Source organism: Neolamprologus brichardi, chromosome 11, assembly GCF_056152115.1.
Source record: "Neolamprologus brichardi isolate AB-2024 chromosome 11, ASM5615211v1, whole genome shotgun sequence".
Taxonomy (NCBI): Eukaryota; Metazoa; Chordata; class Actinopteri; order Cichliformes; family Cichlidae; genus Neolamprologus; species Neolamprologus brichardi.
In genome coordinates this window covers 31,784,626-31,806,916 of record NC_142114.1, presented here as the reverse complement: position 1 = coordinate 31,806,916, position 22,291 = coordinate 31,784,626, and the positions used below count along the sequence as shown (strand labels likewise).

The 22,291-nt window shown below is 49.3% G+C and overlaps 2 protein-coding genes across 3 annotated transcripts; both read right to left on the bottom strand.

Annotated features, from left to right (window-relative positions):
* Positions 1-1,683: 1,683 nt before the first annotated feature.
* On the bottom strand, positions 1,684-13,041 carry plekho1b (pleckstrin homology domain containing O1b). Its single transcript, XM_006805587.2, has 6 exons — positions 12,678-13,041; positions 11,833-11,979; positions 6,981-7,121; positions 4,277-4,381; positions 3,145-3,243; positions 1,684-2,738 (listed from the first exon to the last, which is right to left on the bottom strand). Exons 1-6 carry the CDS (start codon positions 12,702-12,704, stop codon positions 2,106-2,108), a joined length of 1,152 nt encoding a protein of 383 aa, XP_006805650.2. The 5' UTR covers positions 12,705-13,041; the 3' UTR covers positions 1,684-2,105.
* A 1,851-nt stretch (positions 13,042-14,892) lies between these two features.
* On the bottom strand, positions 14,893-22,134 carry creb3l4 (cAMP responsive element binding protein 3-like 4). 2 transcript variants are annotated; one of them, XM_035914286.2, is made up of 10 exons: positions 21,631-22,134; positions 20,459-20,602; positions 20,065-20,329; positions 19,215-19,324; positions 19,048-19,137; positions 18,859-18,965; positions 17,207-17,275; positions 16,597-16,681; positions 16,153-16,243; positions 14,893-15,825 (listed from the first exon to the last, which is right to left on the bottom strand). In XM_035914286.2, exons 2-10 carry the CDS (start codon positions 20,597-20,599, stop codon positions 15,515-15,517), a joined length of 1,269 nt encoding a protein of 422 aa, XP_035770179.2. In that variant the 5' UTR covers positions 20,600-20,602; positions 21,631-22,134; the 3' UTR covers positions 14,893-15,514. The 2 variants fall into 2 exon arrangements, with proteins under 2 accessions (XP_035770179.2, XP_006805651.2); XM_006805588.2 differs by having other exon boundaries at positions 21,886-22,134.
* Between the last annotated feature and the right edge of the window lie 157 nt (positions 22,135-22,291).

Below are 22,291 nucleotides of genomic sequence, written 5' to 3'. Positions count from 1 at the left end.
CCTTCAGTCTGATCCGAGCGCCTGCGAGGCGTTTTTAGCCGCGGTGCAGGAGAGCGCCCTGAAAACTGGCACGCTGAGCATTTATTAGTACAGACAGGTGAGTCTGCAGGTGTGACCTGAAGGTGTTTCTCATCTCAGCTGAGAGTCAGTTGGCAACAGCAGGTCTCTTAGCAACAAGAGCTCACACACTGCAAGTTCAGTTTTCATCCCTTCTGAGGACTTTACATTAACTCACATTCGTTTCCTGCAGATCCTCTGACGTCCAGCAGAGGCAGCAGTGAGCTTGTCTCAGAGACTCCATGTTAAAACGTTACAGCAGAAATAAACGTGTTTACAGGATGGTACTCGAACGTGATAGGGGCGTGGCCTCTTTGACCAACAGGTATCTGTAGCTGCTAGCCATCTGCTAGCATCACCTGAACTGGAAACCGTGTTTGTGCTGTCAGAGCCTTTGGCGAGTGAAATTCGAGAATTTTGATTGGATGTGTCTGTGGAAGTGGATGTAATTCATCTAAACCTTAAATCTAATCTGAATCCAACGTTCCACAGAATAAACTTAACCCCAGTGTGAGGCCCCACATTGACTCAAAACAGGAACACACACACACTCCTCATTAGCAGATTAAACAGACGCAGATCCAAGTTGAGTTTGCAGGTTTTATTTTAGCACATGAACTGATCAGGACTCACAGCATCACCACCTGCTTCACATCCCTTCAGGACTACATCTCCCATCATCCCCTCTGGGTTTAAGGCTACAGCAGCTGGCGAGGAGAAGTGCGAGTATAAATTGATCAAAACACAGGAAGAGGAAACAGATACAGCACGTGCAAGGACAGATACAGGTCAATGAAATCAATCACAATCAACCGGTTCTCACACCCGCCTCTGACGGATGTGAAACTACCTGTTTGTTATTTATTACTCTGAGCTTCGATCATCTTCAGCTCAATACAATCTGATAGAAAAATAAACTTAGAGGAAACTCGCTGATTGTTATTGTGGAATCAAAAAACTCCAAATAAAAACAGGTGAACCGTCTGAGCGCGCTCATAGGTGTGCACCGCGAAGAAACTGAGTGTGACGGGTTGTTTCCATGGACACGCATGATTCGAGGTCATGCTATGGCTGTTAAAGACACCCTGGATGTTGAACCTGCTTCATAGTGCAGACCTCAGGAGCTCTGATTGGACAGTTGGTCCAGCTCCTGATGAACTTTGACACCTGAGTTTCCAGCTACGACTGAAGGTGCCACATTCAGAGAAGAAGAGTCCGAGCAGGACGAAGCAAAAGCCGGTCGCAGCGTAGATCGGTTCATCCTCGCCGTGACGGCGGCTGAGACGATGACCGGTCAGATGATTCTTGTGTGAACTTTTCTAACCACGTGTGAAAGTGAGCTGTTTGTTCCGATGAACCTGGTTCTGGTCTGTTGTTTGACGGCGGAGCGGACGCCAAAAACAAAACTTCATGTACCAACTTTAAATTCCTTAATAACAGCTGCACAAACATCGCTCCGACCTCCTCTGCAGTCAGAACAAAACCAGTCGCATTAACTGGTTCTGATGGAAGTCCAGAGCTCCAGAAAAAGCTGGTCCGTGACGCTGAGCGTCTTCTGTGGGGAAATCAATCATCAGCAGTTCGTCACTTTCAGAGTCGTCCTCCAACTCTGACCTCCACAGCAAACACCTGCATTCACACCGTCGACTGATTACTCTTCAGTTCAAGCCTCAAACTGAAGCACAGGAAGCATAAAGGATCCACAGGTAAGGCCAGGATGAGATCGGGGTCCACAGTTTGCACGTCTCAAACTCTCGTCTTGGCACATTTCGTCTCTCTGACACTGACGTCAGCTAAGTTTCCTTTAAAGGAACCTAAACTGAAAAACTACTCGGGTTAATCAAAGGCAGCGAGCCGACCAACCAGAATCAGGAACCTTTTGAGGAACACTTCCTGTTAGGTTTTGGAGGTTTGACCTGTAGGTTAGTCTCTGAGGAATCGATGCCTCAGGCATCAAGTCCTGGAAGCAGCTACAACCTGAATTTAAAGAGTTTCAAAGTGATTCGTCCATCGGACACGACCGTTCGCCCGCGCCGAGTCGTGCCGGCTCACATCAGGCTCTTGCGGTCCGGGTTTAGTCTGGAACCTTTAGAAGAGGTGAGAGGGGAGGTGGAGTCCAGTTGTTGGTACAACGCCCTGAGCTCCTTCACCTCCTCCAGCACCTCCTGCGCCTGACTCCAGGCCGCCTTCGCCTCCTTCAGGAGTCTTTCTGCCTCGGTCGACTCCTTCCCCCACCTCGCCATTCCCCGCTCACCCTCGCTGTTGCCCCGCACTTCCTTCAGCAGCCTTTCCGTCTTCTCCAACTTCTGGCTGATGAGCTCCTGCAGCCGACTGACGGGCGCCATCGCGGCGGTCGGTGCGGAGGCAGACGAACGACTCCCTGCCGCCGTTTTACTCTTATCGGCTCTAGTCTCAGAGTGGCTCAGGATCTCATCCATGGAGGCGCAGCGGTTTTTCTCTGCCGTCGTGAGGCGTTTTTCTGGCTGGGGGGTCTGCTCCGAGACCACCGTCACCTCACGGGGAAGGCTGTGAGATTTCCCAGCAGCCTCGGCAGTCCGAGCTGAGAGCGCGCCGTCTGTTTTGGACCTGGAATTTTCCAAGCCGGCTCCTTGAGCGTTTGCAGCATCCTCTTCCTGGATCAGGTCCAGAGTCAGCATCCCATCCGAGGAGGAGGTGGAGGCCTGACAGACGGAGAGGAGGAAAATCAACAAAGACACAAAGAGTCTGACGACCAGAACGAAGAGTCGCACAGTCAGTCTGCACATACCTGACAGGTCAGAACAAACGTTTAGGTGCAAAGCAGAGGAAAAACGATTTGTGCCAAAGAAAAGCCCAAAATAAAAACTGTTCAGTGCTTCTATTAAAACAAAGAAAAACTCTGGAAAAACTTACCAACTGTTCAAAACGGCTCATAACCCCAAAATCTGAATAACACAGAACATCCCACCAACACATCCCAGAATAAAGCAGCACGCTGTAGAAAGTGTCCAAACAGGACGTGCCAGCTGCTAACCTGCCTCATCATTCACATCAGAAGTTCGAGGTTTGATGAAGAATAAAGTCCCAGAGGAAGAGGAGGATACTGACCACAGCCAGCAGGTGGCCTCTGGTTGGCAGTCGGCGGTTGTGAGGGATCTTCACTCGATCGCGAGTCAGATGAGACAGCTGCGAGTCCTCGACCATCACCTAAAAACAAACGAGGAAGAAGAAGGCACGTGGCCACCAATCACTGTGGGAGCTGCTGACACCGTCACATAAAGACGACCTGCAGTCATCATCATCATCATCATCATCATCATCATCATCATCATGGTGCTCTCGCAGACAGACCGATGGACGGAGCCGCGAACGCTTCCATGTAGGTAACTTAGCGTTAGCCAGCACGAGCTCAGGACGTCCTGCTGACGCTGGCCGTACTTCCTGTTGACCGTCAGACTGTTTATGCTACCTGGTGATTGGATGGATTCCTAAGTCTAAGGCGTGGCCACCGCATGTCGTGACCTCAGGAGTTTGGATGTAACAGCACATCATCAATAGGACATGCGTGTGGTTCAGCCTGGAACACGCTGTGAAAGACTATTGATCGGGCATCGATGTGAGTATCGAGCGGTGGAAAAGGCAGACAGCTGCTCTGGCACGTGCGCTGCTGCAGAATAAACAGAAAAGTCGCAGGAAACGCCAACATCGAGAGTCAGACCTGCATTAAAATCAGACGCCACTCAGGCGTGTAACAGGAAGTGAGTGGGGGAAGCAGCCCAGTCACGTGAAACACGCATGTTCAGGTTCAGTAAGTTCTGCTTTCATCATGTCTACTTCCTGTATCAAAGAATCAAACCACAGAAACACGTTCAGAAGCTGAAGTCTGATTTTAGCGCCACGGACGTGTTCGACGCCACGGACGTGTTCGACGCCACGGACGTGTTCGACGCCACAGACGGTTCTGCACGACCATCAAACCTCCCGTGAAAACCCAGTTTGTGCCAAAGACACACTCAGAAACAAAAACCTCGATTCAGTTTCATTTACAGCTCAAGGGTGAAAGGTCGTCGACTGTCCCAGACGTCCTCAGCTGATCTGAACAGCTTCCAACTTTAAACCTGGAAAAACTACACAATCTGTCCAGGTGACAAACTGCTAACGTCTGCGGCTTTCAGTGGTGACGAATGAAGGCGGGACTAAACACAGCGGGGCTTCCTGTTTACATAATCAAAGGTCACACCTCGTCCAGAACGCTGTTCTTGGCTCTGGTGATGGCGCCATTCAGGACGCTGATCCAGGATTCTTTCTCCTCTGGGCTGACGGCGAGGAAGACGAGGTTGGGAACCTGCAACCGAGCAGAGACACAACAGAGTTAGTCCACGCCATCAGACACGCCGGTTTGTATTTTTAATGTTCAGGACAGTTTTTCAGGCATTTAGAGCTTTTCATGGAGACGCCACAGACGCAGAAATGATTTTACCTCGAGCTGAAAGTATCTGTTTATTGTTCAGTCTCACACACACGTCTGTACGTTATAACAGAAGAGCCAGCTGCTTTACTGTGAACACCGATTGGATAGGACTGCTGACATCACACATAAGGACCCCGCCCCTGTGAGTGTGTGTGTGTATACATGTTTGTCTGTCAACGTGGGGACGACTATTAGTGCAAAGACCTGTGGGGTCCTCACTGTCACACTTCAAACCAACATGGAGGACATCATGTGAAGCGGTGCTGCGACGTCACCAGTAACCACAGAAAGGGATTCTACTGCACTAGAAAGCAGTAGAATAAATAGAATGGAGCTATCGTTTCGACCGTTCTGTCAAAAAACCTTTTGTTTATCTTGTCGTTACACAAACTGCACACAGAAGCTCTTTGTTTCTGCACACGGACATAAGGTGCAATACTCCTGATTCTTCCTTTCACAATAAAAGTCTTGACATGCACTGTGTGACTTCTGAACATGAACTTGCTTCGAGCAGGGTTTTTCTAGGTTGCATAAAGTAAAGGAAAAAAGGGAAACAGTCACAAAACACATTTATTCTTCAGAAAAGAAACCTTCTCAGAGTGGACATAAAGGTCAAGATCAGGACTTTTTCACCTTGAGCAGGTAACCGATTCACGACTACTGAATCATTTCAGATGTGGACTGAAGTCTACTCTGTCTTCATGGTTTCATACTGAGAACAGTTTGACCCTCATCCTCGATCTTCCTGTGCTAATGTGTTCGTTTTAGCCTAGTTATAGCTCTGTAACTAGCCACCAGCTAGCACATCATCATATGTCATCTAGGCCAACTTCACAACCCTCCAAACATCTCTGAAATTAATTTTGATAACCCCCACAGTCATGGCCGAGCGGTATATTTAGAGATCTTTCACTCAGAACATGAAACACCCTCTTTAGTTGGAAACCAGTTAGCTAACTTCCTGCTAACGTTTAACTCTGCTAAAGCTCATAAAATGTTTTTTTTTCAAGCATGCCTGGAGTTTAAACTTTACTGTAAGACCTCAGAGAAGAGCGCCGGGCCATCGAGCTCCCAGACCTCTGGTAGAGGACCCGAGCTTGAAGATAAAGATCGCCCGCATATCTTAACAAAAAATACATCAAATACATATAGATGGAAAAATCCATATAAATGATCAAGAAAAAGAGATTTCCTATAATTGTATCAATAGAAAAGTAAACTTAAAATGCCTAAAAATAAAATATCTGTGTGTAGTTTAAGAAAAAGGTTAGTTAGTAATAAAATGTATGAATAAAATAAGCCTCCATAAGAGGAATAAGAGGCCGTGGCTTGACCACACAGAGACTTTGGCGGTGCAGGAGGCGGACCTTGATATCAGGTCTCCGCCCCTCTGAGAATTTGTCCTGCAGCACAGATTCTGGCATTTCATGGCACATTTCAGCTTTGGAGGGTTCAAGACCAGGACCCGTTCAGGTAACACACCTCAGTGATGGTCCTCACAAGTACCCAAAGACAAGTATGTGTGTGTAATAGAATCTGCCTCCCAGTCTGCAGGACACTTGATCCGCCCCTCCCCCTTTCCCCAAGAGCATTCTGGGTATCTGCGAACATCTGGTGTGTGTGTGTGTGTGTGTGTGTGTGTGTGTGTGTGTGTGCGCTGCTGTCGAGGGAAGCCTCTTGGAGCTGCAGCTCCACCTGTGCTCACTGACAGCCGCTGCTGAGTCGGGTCAATAACAGCTCCAGCTGCGGAGGTTTTATTCACATTCACTCTGAGCTTCTGCACATGTGCAGACCGTGCGACACAGGAGCCGCCTGGGAACATGAATAATCAATGACCTTAGGTTACAGGAGGTTTGACGAATCAGAGCTCTGCCTCTGTGCTGAGACCGCTGCTGCTGCTCTTTACGGGAGGCGTGGACGGTGTTAATCACAGCGAGTCCTCCCCTGCTGGCGCTCCTTCTGGACTCTGATGGGACCAGCACGCCCAACATGGACGCAGCTTTCATTAGTTTCACGCTCGCCTGCTGCATTTTTATGGCGGTCACTCGAAACACCATGGGAAGTGTCTGTGGACGTGACCGCCGACTCAAATACAGATGAATCTCAGGCCGCCGTCAGGCGGGATTCTCGTGACACCACCAACATGTGGGAGGAGCTTACTGACACTTATCACCAGGAAAAAGGAGCCTTGATGTTCTGAAAATATGTTTCTGTGACCTAATTCCAAGTTTTACAAAGACTCCTCCTCATACAGATGGAGGCCCCGGGGCAGAGCCAGGATGCTGGCCTGGGAACGCCTCGGTGTTCCCTCGGATGAGCTGGAGGAGGAAAAAGGGTGGATGATAATAACGAGGGACCGGGTGTGGTGGCTTTGGTCGTTTGGGACAGCAGGCTGAGAGCAGACAGGTGAGGTCGACCTGACAGTGAGCTGGCAACAGCAGGTGTGTCAGGTGTGCAGGTGTGTCAGCTGTACCGTGTTTCCTGGCGAGCTGCAGCGCTGCAGTCTGAACTTGCTGTGGTTCTTCTTGCTGCGGCTCTTGTTCTTCCTGAGTTCCTCGCAGCGCTCGTAGTCCGACAGGTCCAACACCTCGTCAGCTCGACCCAGCTCCTTCACCTACAGACACACAGGTATTACAGGTAACTAACATATTTGTTTTATTTATTATGTGTACAAACTCCTGACAAAGGTCACTACTGTCATTATTACTACTGAACTCTCAACGGACGTGCTTTGACCTTTAACCTTTAACCTTTTAATGAAACTGCAGGATTCCTGATGTTGTCTGTGTCACCTGACGTGACCTTATCCGTCATTATAATTACTTCTGTGATTGGTGGGCGTCATCGCCCACATGACCTCGGCCCGAGCGTCTGTCAAACACGGTCTCGTGGTTGGTCTGACCTCAGACTCTGCAGACGGACGTTCTGCGTCTCTCTGGCCTTGGCGGCTTCTCTCTTACATCATCACCACTCTGTCACCTTCGCCAGGTGAAGGTGTTTCCTTACACAGAGAAAGGGGGTGTGGCTGTATGCACATTTCACGCACACAGTAGATGAGGTGTCTCTGTCACATGACCAAAACAACATGTCTTTATTCTCCAGTAACAGGCTGTTTGGCCACACCCACATCCAGGTGAAAGCCTCACACTCACTGAGCCTGATGGGATTTGTAGTCTGACATCAGCTGAACATCTGGAGCTCATCTTTCAGTCTGAGGGACAGATGTTGATGCTAACGCCACTGTGAGGTGCTCTGAAGCATGAACGCTGATTGGTTGTTGCCTCGTGTTTTGCAGCAGCACTGACCCTCCGCTATCAGCTGATCTGCTCTGTGCTTACATCCACTCTGGGTTTAGGTTTACACACACGTGCACGTGCACACACACACGTGCACGTGCACACACACGTGCACACACACGTGCACGTGCACACACACACACACCAGCTCTCAGCGTGTTAGCATGTGCTAAGTGAAGGTTTCTCTTGTCACATCAGCTCATCAATCTCCATGGAAACAGCATCCATTATTAACCAGCATTAAAGTGAGACTTCCTGGGAGGCAGGACTCTCCCCCCCCCCCCCCCCCCCCCCACACACACACACACACACACACACTTATTTATAACTCACATCAAACTTCCTCTTCCTCTTTGCAATGTTATTGCGGGGGTGGGGGGACTGCAGAGTGGGGGAGGAGGGGGGGCAACAGAAATCCTCCTAAGCAGCCCCTCCTCCACCCAGCAGACCTCTTCTCATGGTGATGCGGGTGGAGGGTGTCTGATAGATCGGGGTAGGGGTGGTGCACTGAGGGATTATGGGAGATGTAGTCGAGTGAGGAGAAGACAGGAAGCAGGGTGAGAGAGCAGCCGAGGGAACGCTGCATTTGACGGTGCAGCACGAGGCCACCGGCTCAGGCGCCATGTTTCTGAGCTCACTTTGAAACCAAACAAGTCAGTCATACAGAACTTATCATTCACTGTGTAGCCCCGCCCCTGGCGCTGCTCTGAGGTCACGGGGTCATCGGGATTGCGCTCGTGAATCAGGTCTGATGTTTCGGGGACTGAACCCAAAACCAGGCACGCTCTGTCAGAGCACATGACCGCTGTCCTACACCTGCAGGAGGGTCAGGGTGAACCTCCAGAACCGAGCCAGGACCGCCAGCTGCAGTCCAACATGGAGGACGAGGAGGAGGAGCCTGTCTGACCACAAGACCAGAAACTTGACTCAGGACGGCTGATCAGCTGTTTACCTGATCGCACACATGCAGACAGATGTGTGTAACACAGATGCTGCCTGAGGATTACAGCAGCTTAACACACACACACAGACACACACACACACACACACACAGACACACACACACAGACACACACACACACACACACACACACACACATTAAAGTGTGATTCTGTTAACAGCCTACTTCATTCTGATTGGCTGCTGCACCTGCCAGTCATAGGCTGCAGGTGATTCTTGTGCTGCTGATGGTTTTATGCTGTAACAGCAGACAGGAAGTGATTGATTATGATGTGACACTTGTTATGTAACTCCTCCCCCTCTGGCACTGAACTCTGAATATTGATGATTGATTACACAACTCTGTTTATTTGTGCCGAGGGTCAAAAATACCAATAAACTGACAACAAAGAACCAATTAAAAAACAAATAAACGCATAAAAGAGCGGGAAAGACGCTTTCACTAAAACTTTATTGTCCCAAACTACACTGCCAACTCTGAGAGACAAAACCGACGAGCAGCAGAGCGATGTGCCCACACATGGTTCAGTCCCCACAGAGACAGGACTACAAACCTCTGTGTGTGTGCTTTCAGAGTGTATTTCAGTGTGTGTGGTTTCTCTGGTGTCACACTGGGTTTCTATTCCTGGTAGGACAGGAAGTCAAGCTGCTGACATGTTGAAGCTTCACACATGCCTAACTTAGAGCCACAGAAGCAGAAGAGAGTCTGTCGACCAACAGCAGAGACGCCGCGCACAGACACATCCTAATTTGGTGGTGAGACAGTTTTCAGGAAGCTTCGATGTGTAACTTCACACTGACGCTGCCAAACGACGGGTGAAAAGAGGAACTGAAGAAAGGAAGCCGAGGAACCTGAACGCACCACGGAGACTGATGTGAACGCACAAACACAAACCAGAGGCCGCCTCGTTTCACAATGTCCCTGACATACACACACACAAAAACATATTTCCAGCCCCATCTCGCACAGAGAAGTGGAACACTGAGCAACACAAAACAATTTTACAACCAGTTTAAATCTTTGAATCTGAAAAAGGGAAAGATGAGCTGACGCTGTCAGGAAGTGTGATTCTGTGAACATGCTGCAAAACAGCGCCGCTTCATGTGTTGGAACAAAGCTATTAACTCAGTGGCCCTAACGAGCTAACCACAGCGATCATTACTGCACCGCTGCACACAGGTACCACACCCAGGTACCACACCCAGAACCCGAGAGAACATGTTAGAAAACCTTTTCACTCAGAGGTTGTGTTAGGAGGGAAACTAGGCTCTGTGTGTGGTAAGGGTTCTATGACGACGTTCCATGTGTGATAAGGGTTCTATGAACACGTTCCCTGTGTGATAAGGGTTCTATGAAGACGTTCCCTGTGTGATAAGGGTTCTATGACGACGTTCCGTGTGTGATAAGGGTTCTATGAAGACGTTCCCTGTGTGATAAGGGTTCTATGATGACGTTCCGTGTGTGATAAGGGTTCTATGAAGACGTTCCCTGTGTGATAAGGGTTCTATGATGACGTTCCTTGTGTGATAAGGGTTCTATGAAGACGTTCCCTGTGTGATAAGGGTTCTATGACGACGTTCCGTGTGTGATAAGGGTTCTATGACGACGTTCCGTGTGTGATAAGGGTTCTATGACGACGTTCCCTGTGTGATAAGGGTTCTATGACGACGTTCCCTGTGTGATTAGGGTTCTATGACGACGTTCCGTGTGTGATAAGGGTTCTATGACGACGTTCCGTGTGTGATAAGGGTTCTATGAAGACGTTCCGTGTGTGATAAGGGTTCTATGAAGACGTTCCCTGTGTGATAAGGGTTCTATGAAGACGTTCCCTGTGTGATAAGGGTTCTATGACGACGTTCCGTGTGTGATAAGGGTTCTATGACGACGTTCCGTGTGTGATAAGGGTTCTATGAACACGTTCCCTGTGTGATAAGGGTTCTATGACGACGTTCCGTGTGTGATAAGGGTTCTATGACGACGTTCCGTGTGTGATAAGGGTTCTATGACGACGTTCCCTGTCTGATAAGGGTTCTATGACGACGTTCCCTGAGTGATAAGGGTTCTATGACGACGTTCCCTGTGTGGTAAGGGTTCTATGACGACGTTCCCTGAGTGATAACGGTGCTATGACGACGTTCCCTGTGTGGTAAGGGTTCTATGACGACGTTCCCTGAGTGATAACGGTTCTATGACGACGTTCCCTGTGTGATAAGGGTTCTATGACGACGTTCCCTGTGTGATAAGGGTTCTATGACGGCGTTCCCTGTGTGATAAGGGTTCTATGACGACGTTCCCTGTGTGATAAGGGTTCTATGACGACGTTCCATGTGTGATAAGGGTTCTATGACGACGTTCCATGTGTGATAAGGGTTCTATGAACACGTTCCCTGTGTGATAAGGGTTCTATGACGACGTTCCCTGTGTGATAAGGATTCTATGACGACGTTCCCTGAGTGATAACGGTTCTATGACGACGTTCCTGTGTGATAACGGTTCTATGACGACGTTCCCTGAGTGATAACGGTTCTATGACGACGTTCCTGTGTGATAAGGGTTCTGTAAGGACACTTTTCCTGTGCTGCAGCAGTGAAACCGGAGCACTCTGTGTATCTGTAGCTCGGACTGAAACTCGACGCCTGCAGAACGTCGGCTGATGAAACCCGAGGAGAATCTTTCTGTTTGCAAACTGAACTGCAGAATTTGGAGGAAGGCTAAAAATACTACACACAATACTCTCAATGCATGTACATAGAGGTACTTTGGAGTACTCTGAGGTACTTCAGTGTTTACCAGGTTTAACATGTCAGATGTTCTCTGCAAGAGTTCTCCTGTAAGGTTCTGTAACAGTTTCATGAAAAAGCTGCGCAGTCCCTTTAAATCTGTTCCTCGTTAACCTTCTTAATGACATCACAGGTGAGGTGTCACCTGGCTGCTGGTTACAGGTGATCACGCTGTGAGGATCAGAGACCTTCTACCTCCGATCGTGTCCACTGATCGATTGATTGATTGACTGATTGAGTGAGTGTCAGGGGTTGGTCACCTGTAGGCCCCGCCCTCTCTGACTCACCTCCTTCTCACAGATGAACAGCTGGTCTCCTCTCAGAATCACAAAGCGGTTCTTCCAGATCTCTCTGAAGATCCCTTTGCCGCAGAACTTCCTGATCCAGCCCACTTTATCAGGCGGCGCGTTCTGCGGCGCCGACTCGGACGCGCCCTGAGACAAGAAACAGGAAGCTGTCAGAGCAGGTGAGGAGCAGGGGAAGCTGTCAGCACGGCTCCAGAAGCTCAGCCTAAATCAAGCTCATCTCCTCAGTTTGTATTTTTAGTCTTTATTTATACTACTCTACTTGTGTTTCTATTCATGCTTCTATTACTGTTTCTACTCTGTTTTCTGTACAGACTGGGAGACGCTGATTTATATGACTTTTTGTCCTTTATGTCTGTTTGTCTGTTTCTTCATCCTCACCTGTGTGAACAGACAGGTGTGTAGCACCCACAGAGCCCGCCTCTAACTGCTTTCATTCTGAGTTCAGCCGGTTTGGGGTCAGATGGTTGTTATGCAAGTCCATTAAAGGCTGTAACTGAAACTGGAGCTGCTGAGCAGATTAACCATCACACCACATTCAGGTCACTTTAAAGCCTCCAGGAGCGGCCTGGACCCCACAGACCCTCACAGACCCCCACAGACCGGGTCACTGTTAAAAACATCACTTCTCCGTCTGTTTGTTGGCCTTTTGGCACTTTTTAAGCATCGGCATAGTGAGGCCTTTATTATGAAAACCGGACGTGGGTTCTTGGGGAGCCTGCGGCTCTCAGCCTTCAGAATAAAACTAATCCTCGGGCTTTTGTTCTTCGAGTTCTGCTTTAACGGAGAGAGCCCCGGGGGTCGCCCTGTGTCCCGGTATCACTCACCCGTTTCCCGGAGCTGCTCTTCTTCATGCTGCCGGTGTCCGGCGGCTGATCGCGACACTTCTCCCACTTTCACGGGAACTCCGTTATCCGCTCGATGGAGACTCGGAGCGCCGTTAAAGCAGTCAAACTCCTGCAGGGGAGACCGGAGCCTCCGCCTCAGCTCCGCCGCTCCTCGGCTCTGTTGCTCGGTCTCACTGCGCTGAGCGACCCGCTGCTGTGGCTGCTGCCGGGCTCCGCCGCACTCTGACCGGCCAGCAGCCGCTCCGTGCTTGGGTGTCCGGTTACTCCTCCTCCCTGTCCCCCCCCCCCAAGCCTCCCCCGGTCTGCCCGTTGGCTCAGCGGCTCATCGGCAGCCCGGAAGCGCCCCCCTTCGGCGGACAGCGGGAGTGGCCGAGAATGAGAGCTACTGAAAGTGCTGACGTCACAGGGTGGGCGGTAACGCTCGAACCTGCAGTTCCTCTGGTGTCCAGCAGAGGCTCCGCTCCTGGGAGGACAGTCTCCTTTTGGCTGAACAGACCCGAGACCTGAAGCTGAGCCTGGTTCCAGGAACCTGAGCCTGGTTCAGCTTCAGGAAACACACGGCACTCTCTGTAATCCCACAGACATCTGTGCTAATCCACAGCATGATGTAGATTATGGCGTGTTCACAGAGATAATCCACGAGGGTGAAATGTGTCACACAGACGCCGCCTGCGCCTGGCGAAGGAAACTGACCTCAGCCTGTGGACACAAGCGGGGGAGAGAGGAGGAGGGAGGTGATCTCTGAAGTACTGACAAATATCTGAAAGCCTCAAACTCCAAAAAATGAAATAACTGCTGGTGATTTATGGATGGAGGTGAGCACCATCAGCTCACAGCGAGCAGGTCATCGAAACCAAACGACTCAAATGTAGAGAAACAAACTTTAATCAGAAAGAAAACGCAGACTGTTTCTCCGACCCTGCTCACCGAACCAACACGACCGTCTTTACTGTGCTCCATTACAGGATCTTTAATTAGTGCCCTCCTGTGGCCGTCGCATGAACTGCAGCTCGTGCTTGCACTGTTAGCATTGACCAAGACTGTGATGAAACGCGCATCAAACTGCCCCAACATCCTCATCAACTCTGAAATCACGCCATGAACTGCAGACTGCAGTTTTGGTTTGCAGATGGTGTCCGCAAACCGCAGACGCCATCTGCAGACGTGGCGTCCTCACGAGTCTGCAGCTGCTCTGAAGTCCTCGTCTCTGATCTGCATCTGGTTGATCTGACAGATGTTTCCAGGTTCGGCTCTGATCTGGAGTCAGTTTCAGTCCCAGTGTAGATCACAAACTGGGTCACAGGGAGAGGTGGCGGCTCATCTGCAGATTATCCCCGACCCCATCATTAAAGGGACAATCCGCCCAAAACAACAACAACAGCAGATTAGAGCCGCAGGTTCAACCCGATCAGCTTGGACTCACCCACGGCCAACAGCACCGCTCACCTATAAATAATAATAAACAGTAACAATGAAAAAATAACTTCAAAAAATAAATAAATGATTAAAAAGGAAACTCTGAAAACTCAGAAATTATTAAATTAAATAGAAAAAATATTAAAATAAGGATCAATTCAAATCATAAATCAAATCATATAAAATCGTAACAAATAAAAACACAAATTGTTAAAGTAATAATTATGAAGACACAACTGGAAAATATATCAAAACACATAATAATAATAATAATAATAATAATAAATATAAATATTAACCTAAAAATGTTTTCATGACATAATAAATCAAAAAATAAAAACGTATCAAAGTTTTGTGACCTGCAAGTTTTACGAAAGTAAAACCTGATTTTCTAAACGATTTATTTTTAGTGTTTCATGAGACGCCCAATCAGATCGAAGCTGCAGACTCACTGCCTTTGGTCTGTGACACCCCCTGGTGGTTTCTGTGTGAAGTGCAGCAGCGTCTGAATGATTCCAAACATCAGCACAGAAACGTCACTTTATTTTTTATTCATTACAAATAAAATAACAGCTGGCAGCTGCAGTCAGACCAGTCGGCCTCGCCGTGCTGCTGCACACGCTCAGTTTCCCTTTAATGAAGCAGATCCTGAAACGAAGCTGGAGGTACGGAGGTGAAACTGAAACAGGTTCCTCTGCTCGGCCTGCGGGCGGAAGTCTGACAGCGTTTAAAGGTCAAAGTTCAGACGCAGCAAAACAAACGAATCAATCCAAGAAACTGAGATCAGCAAAAACAGTTTAATTCACCCAGAAAGACATTTACACACGTTTCACTGCAGGGGGCGCTCTGCACATAAAGTCTGAACTGATGAGGTCACCACGTGTCACACAGGTGCACGAGCTCCTCGCAGCGGTTTGTAGATGATTTAGCTCCTTTATGACCAGGACACGCTACAAGAAAATATCAAACTTGGCAATAATCACTCCAGACGTCACAACTGATTCATTTTTCATCCCAGAAAGAAAAAGAAAAGCGGTCGCCGCACCGCACCATGCTGCTAACATCCACACGCGGCGTTTACGTGGCGTGTGAGCAACGCTGCAACTCAAACACGTAACGTTTGCTCACGTATTTGTGAAGAAAACCTTTTATTAAACAAACAAAGACGTTTGGCGTACTCGTGACTTAGCATGCTAACAGGCGACGGTGAAAAGCCACGGCGAGTTTGAACCTTCGCCTTCGTGCTGGATGTCCGTAGATGCTAACGGGTTTGTTTCGGCGTGAATAACACCGTCTGGTGTTTTTGATCATTTGAAATCCACCACCATAAATCAGCACCGATCAGCTGATCGATTGGGCAGGTCGGGTTTTTACATCCTTCAAAACAGGAAGTCCGGTTTCTACATCTCATCGGCGTGTCCCGGTGTGGCCTGATCGCGCCGTCCTCCTCGGACCGTCGACTTCTGGCCGAGGGCGCCGGGTTCCGTCTGCTCGGCAGCAACCACCGAGCCGTTTCCCGACCGGCTCCCCTCCGTACCGTCTGCGGCTGCGTGTTCGTGGTTTTCTGTTGGTTCTGGGAGATTCGACGTTCCCTCAGGAGGTTTTGATTGGCTGAGAGCGGGGGGCTCAGACTGCAGGGACGTCGCACCGTAGGCGTCGTCTGAGGTCGGCTGGGAGGACGACGGATCCGTCAGGATGTTTCTGGAAATCACTGGAAAGATGAAAAAAGAAATCATGAGTTCAGCGGTTTGACGTGCCGAGGAGAAAACGCGACCGAAGTTATTCCTAAGATTCATTTTCCAGTCTCTGAGGCGACATCCCTGCCACACCCACAACATGAGACCAGGATTGGATCTTTCTGTAAACCAGACGTGTTTACCTGCGTCGCCATATTTACACAGCGAGCGTCAGGAAGCGCTCGAGCGCCTGAAGAACTATTTTTATCCTACAAACTCTCAGCTTCCCCAAAAGCCTCCATCTAAACCCAGTGCTGCCATCACAGATGCTCAAACAGGAAGTGATGTCATCAGGGACCGACCTCCTGTGGGTCTGTAGTCGTCGTCTGCAAGGTGGCGGCTGAACGGGCTGAAGCTCGGCAGGATGATCAGACCGAGAGAGACGAGGATGATCTGAAGACACACACGAGGAGCAGGGTCAGAGTGTGTGTGTGTTCCTGTATAGCTATCTTTGTGAGGACCAGCAGTCACTGAGGACACACAACCCGGTCCTCACAAGTCTGAAGACATTTTGAAGCTCAAAATGTGGTTTTAGTGTCAGGGTTACAGTTAGGTTATGTTTAGGTTCAGGCTTTCATTCTTCATGGTTAGGGTTATTAAGGTCAATGAAGGTCCTCACTAAGATAGCTGAACGGGCTTGTGTGTGTATGTGTGTGTGTGTGTAGGAGCAAAACTAAAACAAACAAACAAACAAACAAAAACAAAACAGACTTCATTCCACCTTAACAGGTTTAAGGTGGTCGTACCAGTAGGCAGGTGCTGGTCTGGGCTCCTTTACTGACCGTCTGCTTGATGAGAGACTGAAGCTGCTGCAGCTGAGCCAGCAGAGACCTGAGGAGCAGGAACACAGGGGCTGGTTAGGGCTTACCTGAGCAGGTGAACCAATCAGCAAGCAGCAAACTCAGCAGGAAGTTCAAGAAGAAACTAAAAAGTAAATCTGACTGTTTCAGACAGACTCGGGTCCTGACTGAGCTGTCCGAGGTTTTAAAGTGAGAGCACAGTGCCCCCTGCTGGTGGGAGTCAGAACCACAGGGAGGTCTCACTGATGTGGATGTTTCTGCTCCTGTTTGTGTCAGAAGTGTCTGGAATAACATGTGTGTGGTATTCCTGAACACACTAACAATTAATCCCAACTTTCCTCCTTCATCCTCAGGATTCAGGAGTGAGGGTCACCTGATCAATTATCCTGGAAAAGCTCATAAATAAACTCATGTCACCAAACTGTGTGAGATTACAATAAAACCTACAGAGTGTGAGCTCGACATCGTTCCCTGTGTTTATGTCACAGGAAGTGACCTCTCTGTGACCTTTTATGCAATCTCCTAACGATCAATAATCAGTAAAGCGTGTTCATACGTGTTACGTTTCTCCAGCTGCTCCACCGTCCGCTGCAGCTCTTTGTTCTGCATCGAGCACGCCGCCGCCCTGTCAGCACGCACACACACACACGCACGCACACACACACACACACACACACACGCACACACACACACACACACACAGGTGTAAACATGGGGACCTCTGTGCAGACTTTAACAGGACATGAAGCCGTACACGTAAAGGTTATTTACATCACCGCTCACACAGACGTAACAGACGTTTAAAAACACGTTTAGCGCCGTCTTCGTTAATGACAATTTAACGTCAGTAACCCGGCGACGCCGCTCGGTGTAAAGGCATAACTTTCTGTCGCTCTGCGGTTTCATCACCAATACAACAGGTGGTGCTGAGGTTTCTCTAAGCTGAAGAAGTCGCAGGTGGAAACACAATATGGGGCGGGGTTTGTGGTCACGACGCACCTATCCGGTCGTTAAGTGATGACGTGACGAATCCTACTTCCAGGCCTAAAGTAGTCTGCGTTTAATATGGCTTTTGTGTTGTTAACATGTTTAATGTTTTGTATTTTCTTCTATTTAATCTCAAAAAGCTCCTAAAACAGTCAGTGATCACTGTTGACCTCCCTCGGCTTTTATTACCGCTAATCATTCATTTAAGCTCAGTTTTTAAAACCTTACGATGCAACTACAGCCCAGCCCATGCAGCAGTATATGAATGACTAACCTCGTATTGTGGATGGATTATCTCAGTTGTTCTCCTGCTGAAGTTTGGTCCTTTTACAGCATCCTGCCATGCGATTACATTTGTTCCTGACCACCGAGAACACTCACGTTAACTTTTATCGAGTGGAAAAAAAGTTAGCTTGTTTATATTATGCTAACATAGCTGTGTCGCTAGCGGTCACGTAGCACATCATTATATACCAGCTAGCCAAACTTCAGTAACCCTACAAACGTCACTGCTGTTTAGTTTTCTGTCTTCATTTATGTTGGAAGTGATAACAGAGCTGTACGTTTGAATTTGTTTCCAAAACCCCACAGTCAGGACATGCTATATTGTATTTAGATAGAAGCTAGCGAGCTAACTTCCTGCTAACTTCTAACTCCGTTAAATGTCATAAATTCCGTTTTCATGGATGCCTGGATGTTAAACTCAATTGTTACACCTGGTAGAGCAGAACGCTGATCATTTTATTAAAGATGAAAGACTTTAGACAGTTTTTAACTCTCAGTAATGCCATAGTGATCGTTTGATGGACCTGCAGCGAGTTTAGGCCCAGACACGGCTAGTGACGTCAGACTGAACGACCGGATAGCATCGATTTAACACACAGCTGTGACTCCCTCATTACTCTGAACCCACAACAAAAACACATCTGAGCCGCTCTGGATGACACAGAGCGAGCCCCTCCTTCTCCTGCTCATAGCAGCAATCTGCAGGTGAACGTGTGACAACGACGCCCTCATCCAGCGTTAACCCTCGTGACACTGGAGACGGCTGAAGGCCAGCGGGGTCATGACCCCTGGAGGATGGAAGGAAGTTCAAATTAAAAGTGAGAGCAGATAAACGAAGGCGGGGGGACGAACTATCGACTCGCGGAAAAAACCTCACAACACGTCTGGAAATGGAGTCTCTGTTAGCGACGCGGCGGCGGTCCGCTGGCCGGTTACCTGCTCTCCAGCCCGTCGATGTACTCCTTCCTCCGCCGCCGGCTGTCCTGAGCCGACTGCTTGTTGCGGATCTTCCTCCGGACCTTCTTCAGGATTCTCTCCTCGGCCTGTGAATAAAGTTCGGTTCAAAGTCAACAGCGTGCACCTGACACAGAAACGCTGCGGCCTGAGAGCATCCGTGCACCCGACCTTGGTGAGGGGGAGGTTGCTGGGCAGCGACACGCCCTCCTGGGTCAGCAGCTTCTGCTCCTCCTCGGTCAGCTGAAGATCCAGGCACAGCTGCAACACAAGAAGAAGAGAGAGTCGTTAGGGCGGAGCCTGACGAAGGACGAAAAAAAACAAAATCAGAGGCTCACCAGGTCGTCATCGAGGCTGGGAGGAGGGATGGCGCGCCGCGGCGCCGAAACCACAGGTAGCTCGCTCACGACGCACGAGTCCGACAGCAGCAGCTGAGAGCTCCACTGATCTGCAGAGAGAGCGCACCACCATTAACAACGCCACTCCTTCCTGTTTCTGCCACGCTTACATCACACTGTCGATTTTTTCTTTTAAATGGGTGGAGTCACAGTTTTTGGCTTCACACCAGGTCATTTAACAGGAAGCTGAAGTTTCGTGCCGTGAACGCCACCTAAAACTATTAAACAATGATCATCATCGTTCCAAACGTCACCAGCAGGGGGCAGTGTTTCACCCGTGTGCAAAACCAGCTCGCAGTTTCACATCAGAATGAGTTCGTAATTAAATTCAATTAACTTTGTTCATGTAGCGCCAAATCACAGCAGCAGTCACCTCAAGGCGCTTTATATCGTCAAGACCCTCCAAACATAGAGACAAACACTCAAGCACTTTGGCGACAGTGGGAAGGAAAAACTCCCCTTTAACAGGAAGGTACCTCCAGCAGAGCCAGGCTCGGGAGGGGCGGGGTCATCTGAGGGACCACTGAGCTGGGCATCATCTGCATAGCAATGAAAATGTATGCTGTAGCTTCTGTTAATACTCACACGCCCCCTGGTGGAGACACCTGGTACTACATTAAAGTTTCTCAGCATGAATCATCTGCTGATGCTTTAATTAAACTTTACTTTAATTTAATTAATTAAACAAACTTCTTTAAGCTCAGTCGACGCGAGCATGAAGTGAGCTGCTGCTGCTGAATGTCGCCTGATTCGTCGACTCCTGAACAGCAGAAACAAAGCGTGGCCTCACCGAGCTCGATGGAGATGATGTTCTCCTGTCCAGCTCCAGTCTTAGCACCGCCCAGCCCGCTGATGTCATAAACCAGCTGGTAAACTGTCGTTGGCGCCAGCTGGGTGCCCGCTGCAGTCACCGTGGTGACGGGACTCTCGACGGCGGGGTCCTCGGAGATCCCGCTGTCGCTCTCTGATGACGGGTCAGCCGGTGGCCCGCTGGGAAACACCTCGTTTGGATCGACGGCGTGGAGGACGTCCTCGGAGTCGCTGTCATTGAGAATCTGATGAAGGTCACATTTTACACAGTCACGAACAGCAAGGCCACATCAGACATGGAAAAACTCGCCGCCACTTCAACGTTTCACATAAACACTTCCTCTCTGAGTGGTCATGTGATCACAGACACTCACACACTCGGGGTCCACCGCCCAGTCCTGCAGGGGTTTCTCTGAGCCGGCCGGGATGAGCTCTGAGGAGGAGAACGGAGCGTCGAGCTGCCAGCTCCCGGATGCCATGACGCCGAGAAACAGCACCCCGCTCTCTGCATCCATCACCTGCAGACACAGGTACACACCTGGATCAGTGCCAGACAGGAGGAGGAGCAAGAGGCGGACACTGTGTGGGAAAGCAGAGCAGAGGTCAGAGGTCACAGATGAGGCTCTTCAGCTCGAGTTCCTGAATACGACACCTTCACTGCTCTGAAAGCCTGAGACGCTGCAGCAGTGTGCATCTGTGTGGGTCACATGACCTAGCAGCAGCTGACAAGCAGACAAAGCAGGTGTGTGTGTGTGTGTGTGTGTGTGTGTGTGTGTGTGTGTGTGTGTGTGCGCAGGTAAAGCAGCTCTGAGGAGGACATCCTGGTAGGCACACACCCAAACGCACACACCTGAGCTGCAACCTGATAGGCTGCCAAACCTGTTTCTCTGCAAACAAGCCCGACCTGTCCGACGTCTCTTAGCTTCCAAACACGACAGCGAGGAACCTGCAGACTGAGACCGCCTCCGATTTACCTGAAGTCACATGAGCTGATCAATAAAACAGCCTCACGGGTGAATCCAAGTCGTGCTTCAGAGGGAAACGCTCCGAGCCAGCCTCAGCTGTACCCGCCACACCTACATCATCACCTGTTGTCCCAATTATGGTCTAGAAAAGGTCTTCCTGTTAGACTGTACGTAAAAGATGGACACAAGCTGCAGTCCAGCAGTGATCCCTCAGACCCTCAGGTTAAAACTTTACAGCATGTTTACAGCCCGCTACGGCAGCCCGCGAGCGCCCAAAGAAACTACAAGTTTCTCCTGCAGACTGAGCTCCACTGGTTCATTGGTCGTTTGGTGGCTGCAAACAACCGATGACATCAACAATCAACCAGCGGTCAGTGTCACAGCAGCCGTGTCCATCTTTGATATACAGCCTTTGTAAAGTCTCAGCTTGAGACGAACATCACAAAAACACACCAGGTGAAACCCCCCCACCCAGAGCTCCATCACAGCCAGGGTGGAGCAGAGCTCATCCAGCCGGACTCATTCACCAATGAGGTCCTCGCTTACTTTAGATTACTCAGTCAGAATGAAGGTAAACTCACCTCCAAAACAAAGGGTCCAAGCTCCTACTGTCTACCCAGGAGAGGGTCGAACTGAGCATGTGCAGACTCCCACTGGTCACACCTGCAGTGACACTTATGACTTCTCATAACAACACACTCCTGTACTTTTACTGTAACAGAGTACTGTAACAGAGTACTTTTCTCACTCTTCCTCTTTGTGTGCCATTCAAAAACTTTCCAGGACTCTCCAGGCACGGTCCCGGTCGGACCGGAGGAGCAGCAGAGGATACTCACAGCTGACACACGGAGCTCTGCTGGTGTCGTTTCCGGTACAAACGCTCCGGATCTTCATCAGCGGTGCTCTTCCTCCTCTCTCTCTCTCTCTCTCTCTCACACACACACACACACACACACACACACACACACACACACACACACACACACACACACACGGACCTTCGTGTCGCTTCACGGAGGAACAGAGTCTAGCTGGCAGCTCACAGCCTCCTCTGCGCATGCCCGACTTCTTCTTCTCTTCCTATAATCAGGCAGACTAAACAGCGCCCTCTGCTGTCTGAGGGCCACCAACAGGAATGTTAATAATATTATTATTAATGTCATCATCATAGTAATAATAATAATAATAATAATAATAATAATAATAATAATAATAATAATACATTTTATTTGAGGGCGCCTT

What these genes read in the sequence shown, in the direction of transcription:
- plekho1b (XM_006805587.2), bottom strand. Translation starts at nt 12,704, where the DNA reads ATGAAGAAGAGCAGCTCCGGGAAACGG. An exon ending in GCAGCTCGCCAGGAAACACG is followed by an intron (nt 4,382 to 6,980) that starts GTACAGCTGACA and finishes GCTCGGTTGCAG; the next exon opens with GTTCCCAACCTCGTCTTCCT. An exon ending in GAGGCCACCTGCTGGCTGTG is followed by an intron (nt 2,739 to 3,144) that starts GTCAGTATCCTC and finishes TCCGTCTGTCAG; the next exon opens with GCCTCCACCTCCTCCTCGGA.
- creb3l4 (XM_035914286.2), bottom strand. Translation starts at nt 20,599, where the DNA reads ATGGATGCAGAGAGCGGGGTGCTGTTTCTCGGCGTCATGGCATCCGGG. An exon ending in GGGCGGTGGACCCCGAGTGT is followed by an intron (nt 20,330 to 20,458) that starts GTGAGTGTCTGT and finishes GACCTTCATCAG; the next exon opens with ATTCTCAATGACAGCGACTC. An exon ending in CATCATCTCCATCGAGCTCG is followed by an intron (nt 19,325 to 20,064) that starts GTGAGGCCACGC and finishes CTCTCTCTGCAG; the next exon opens with ATCAGTGGAGCTCTCAGCTG.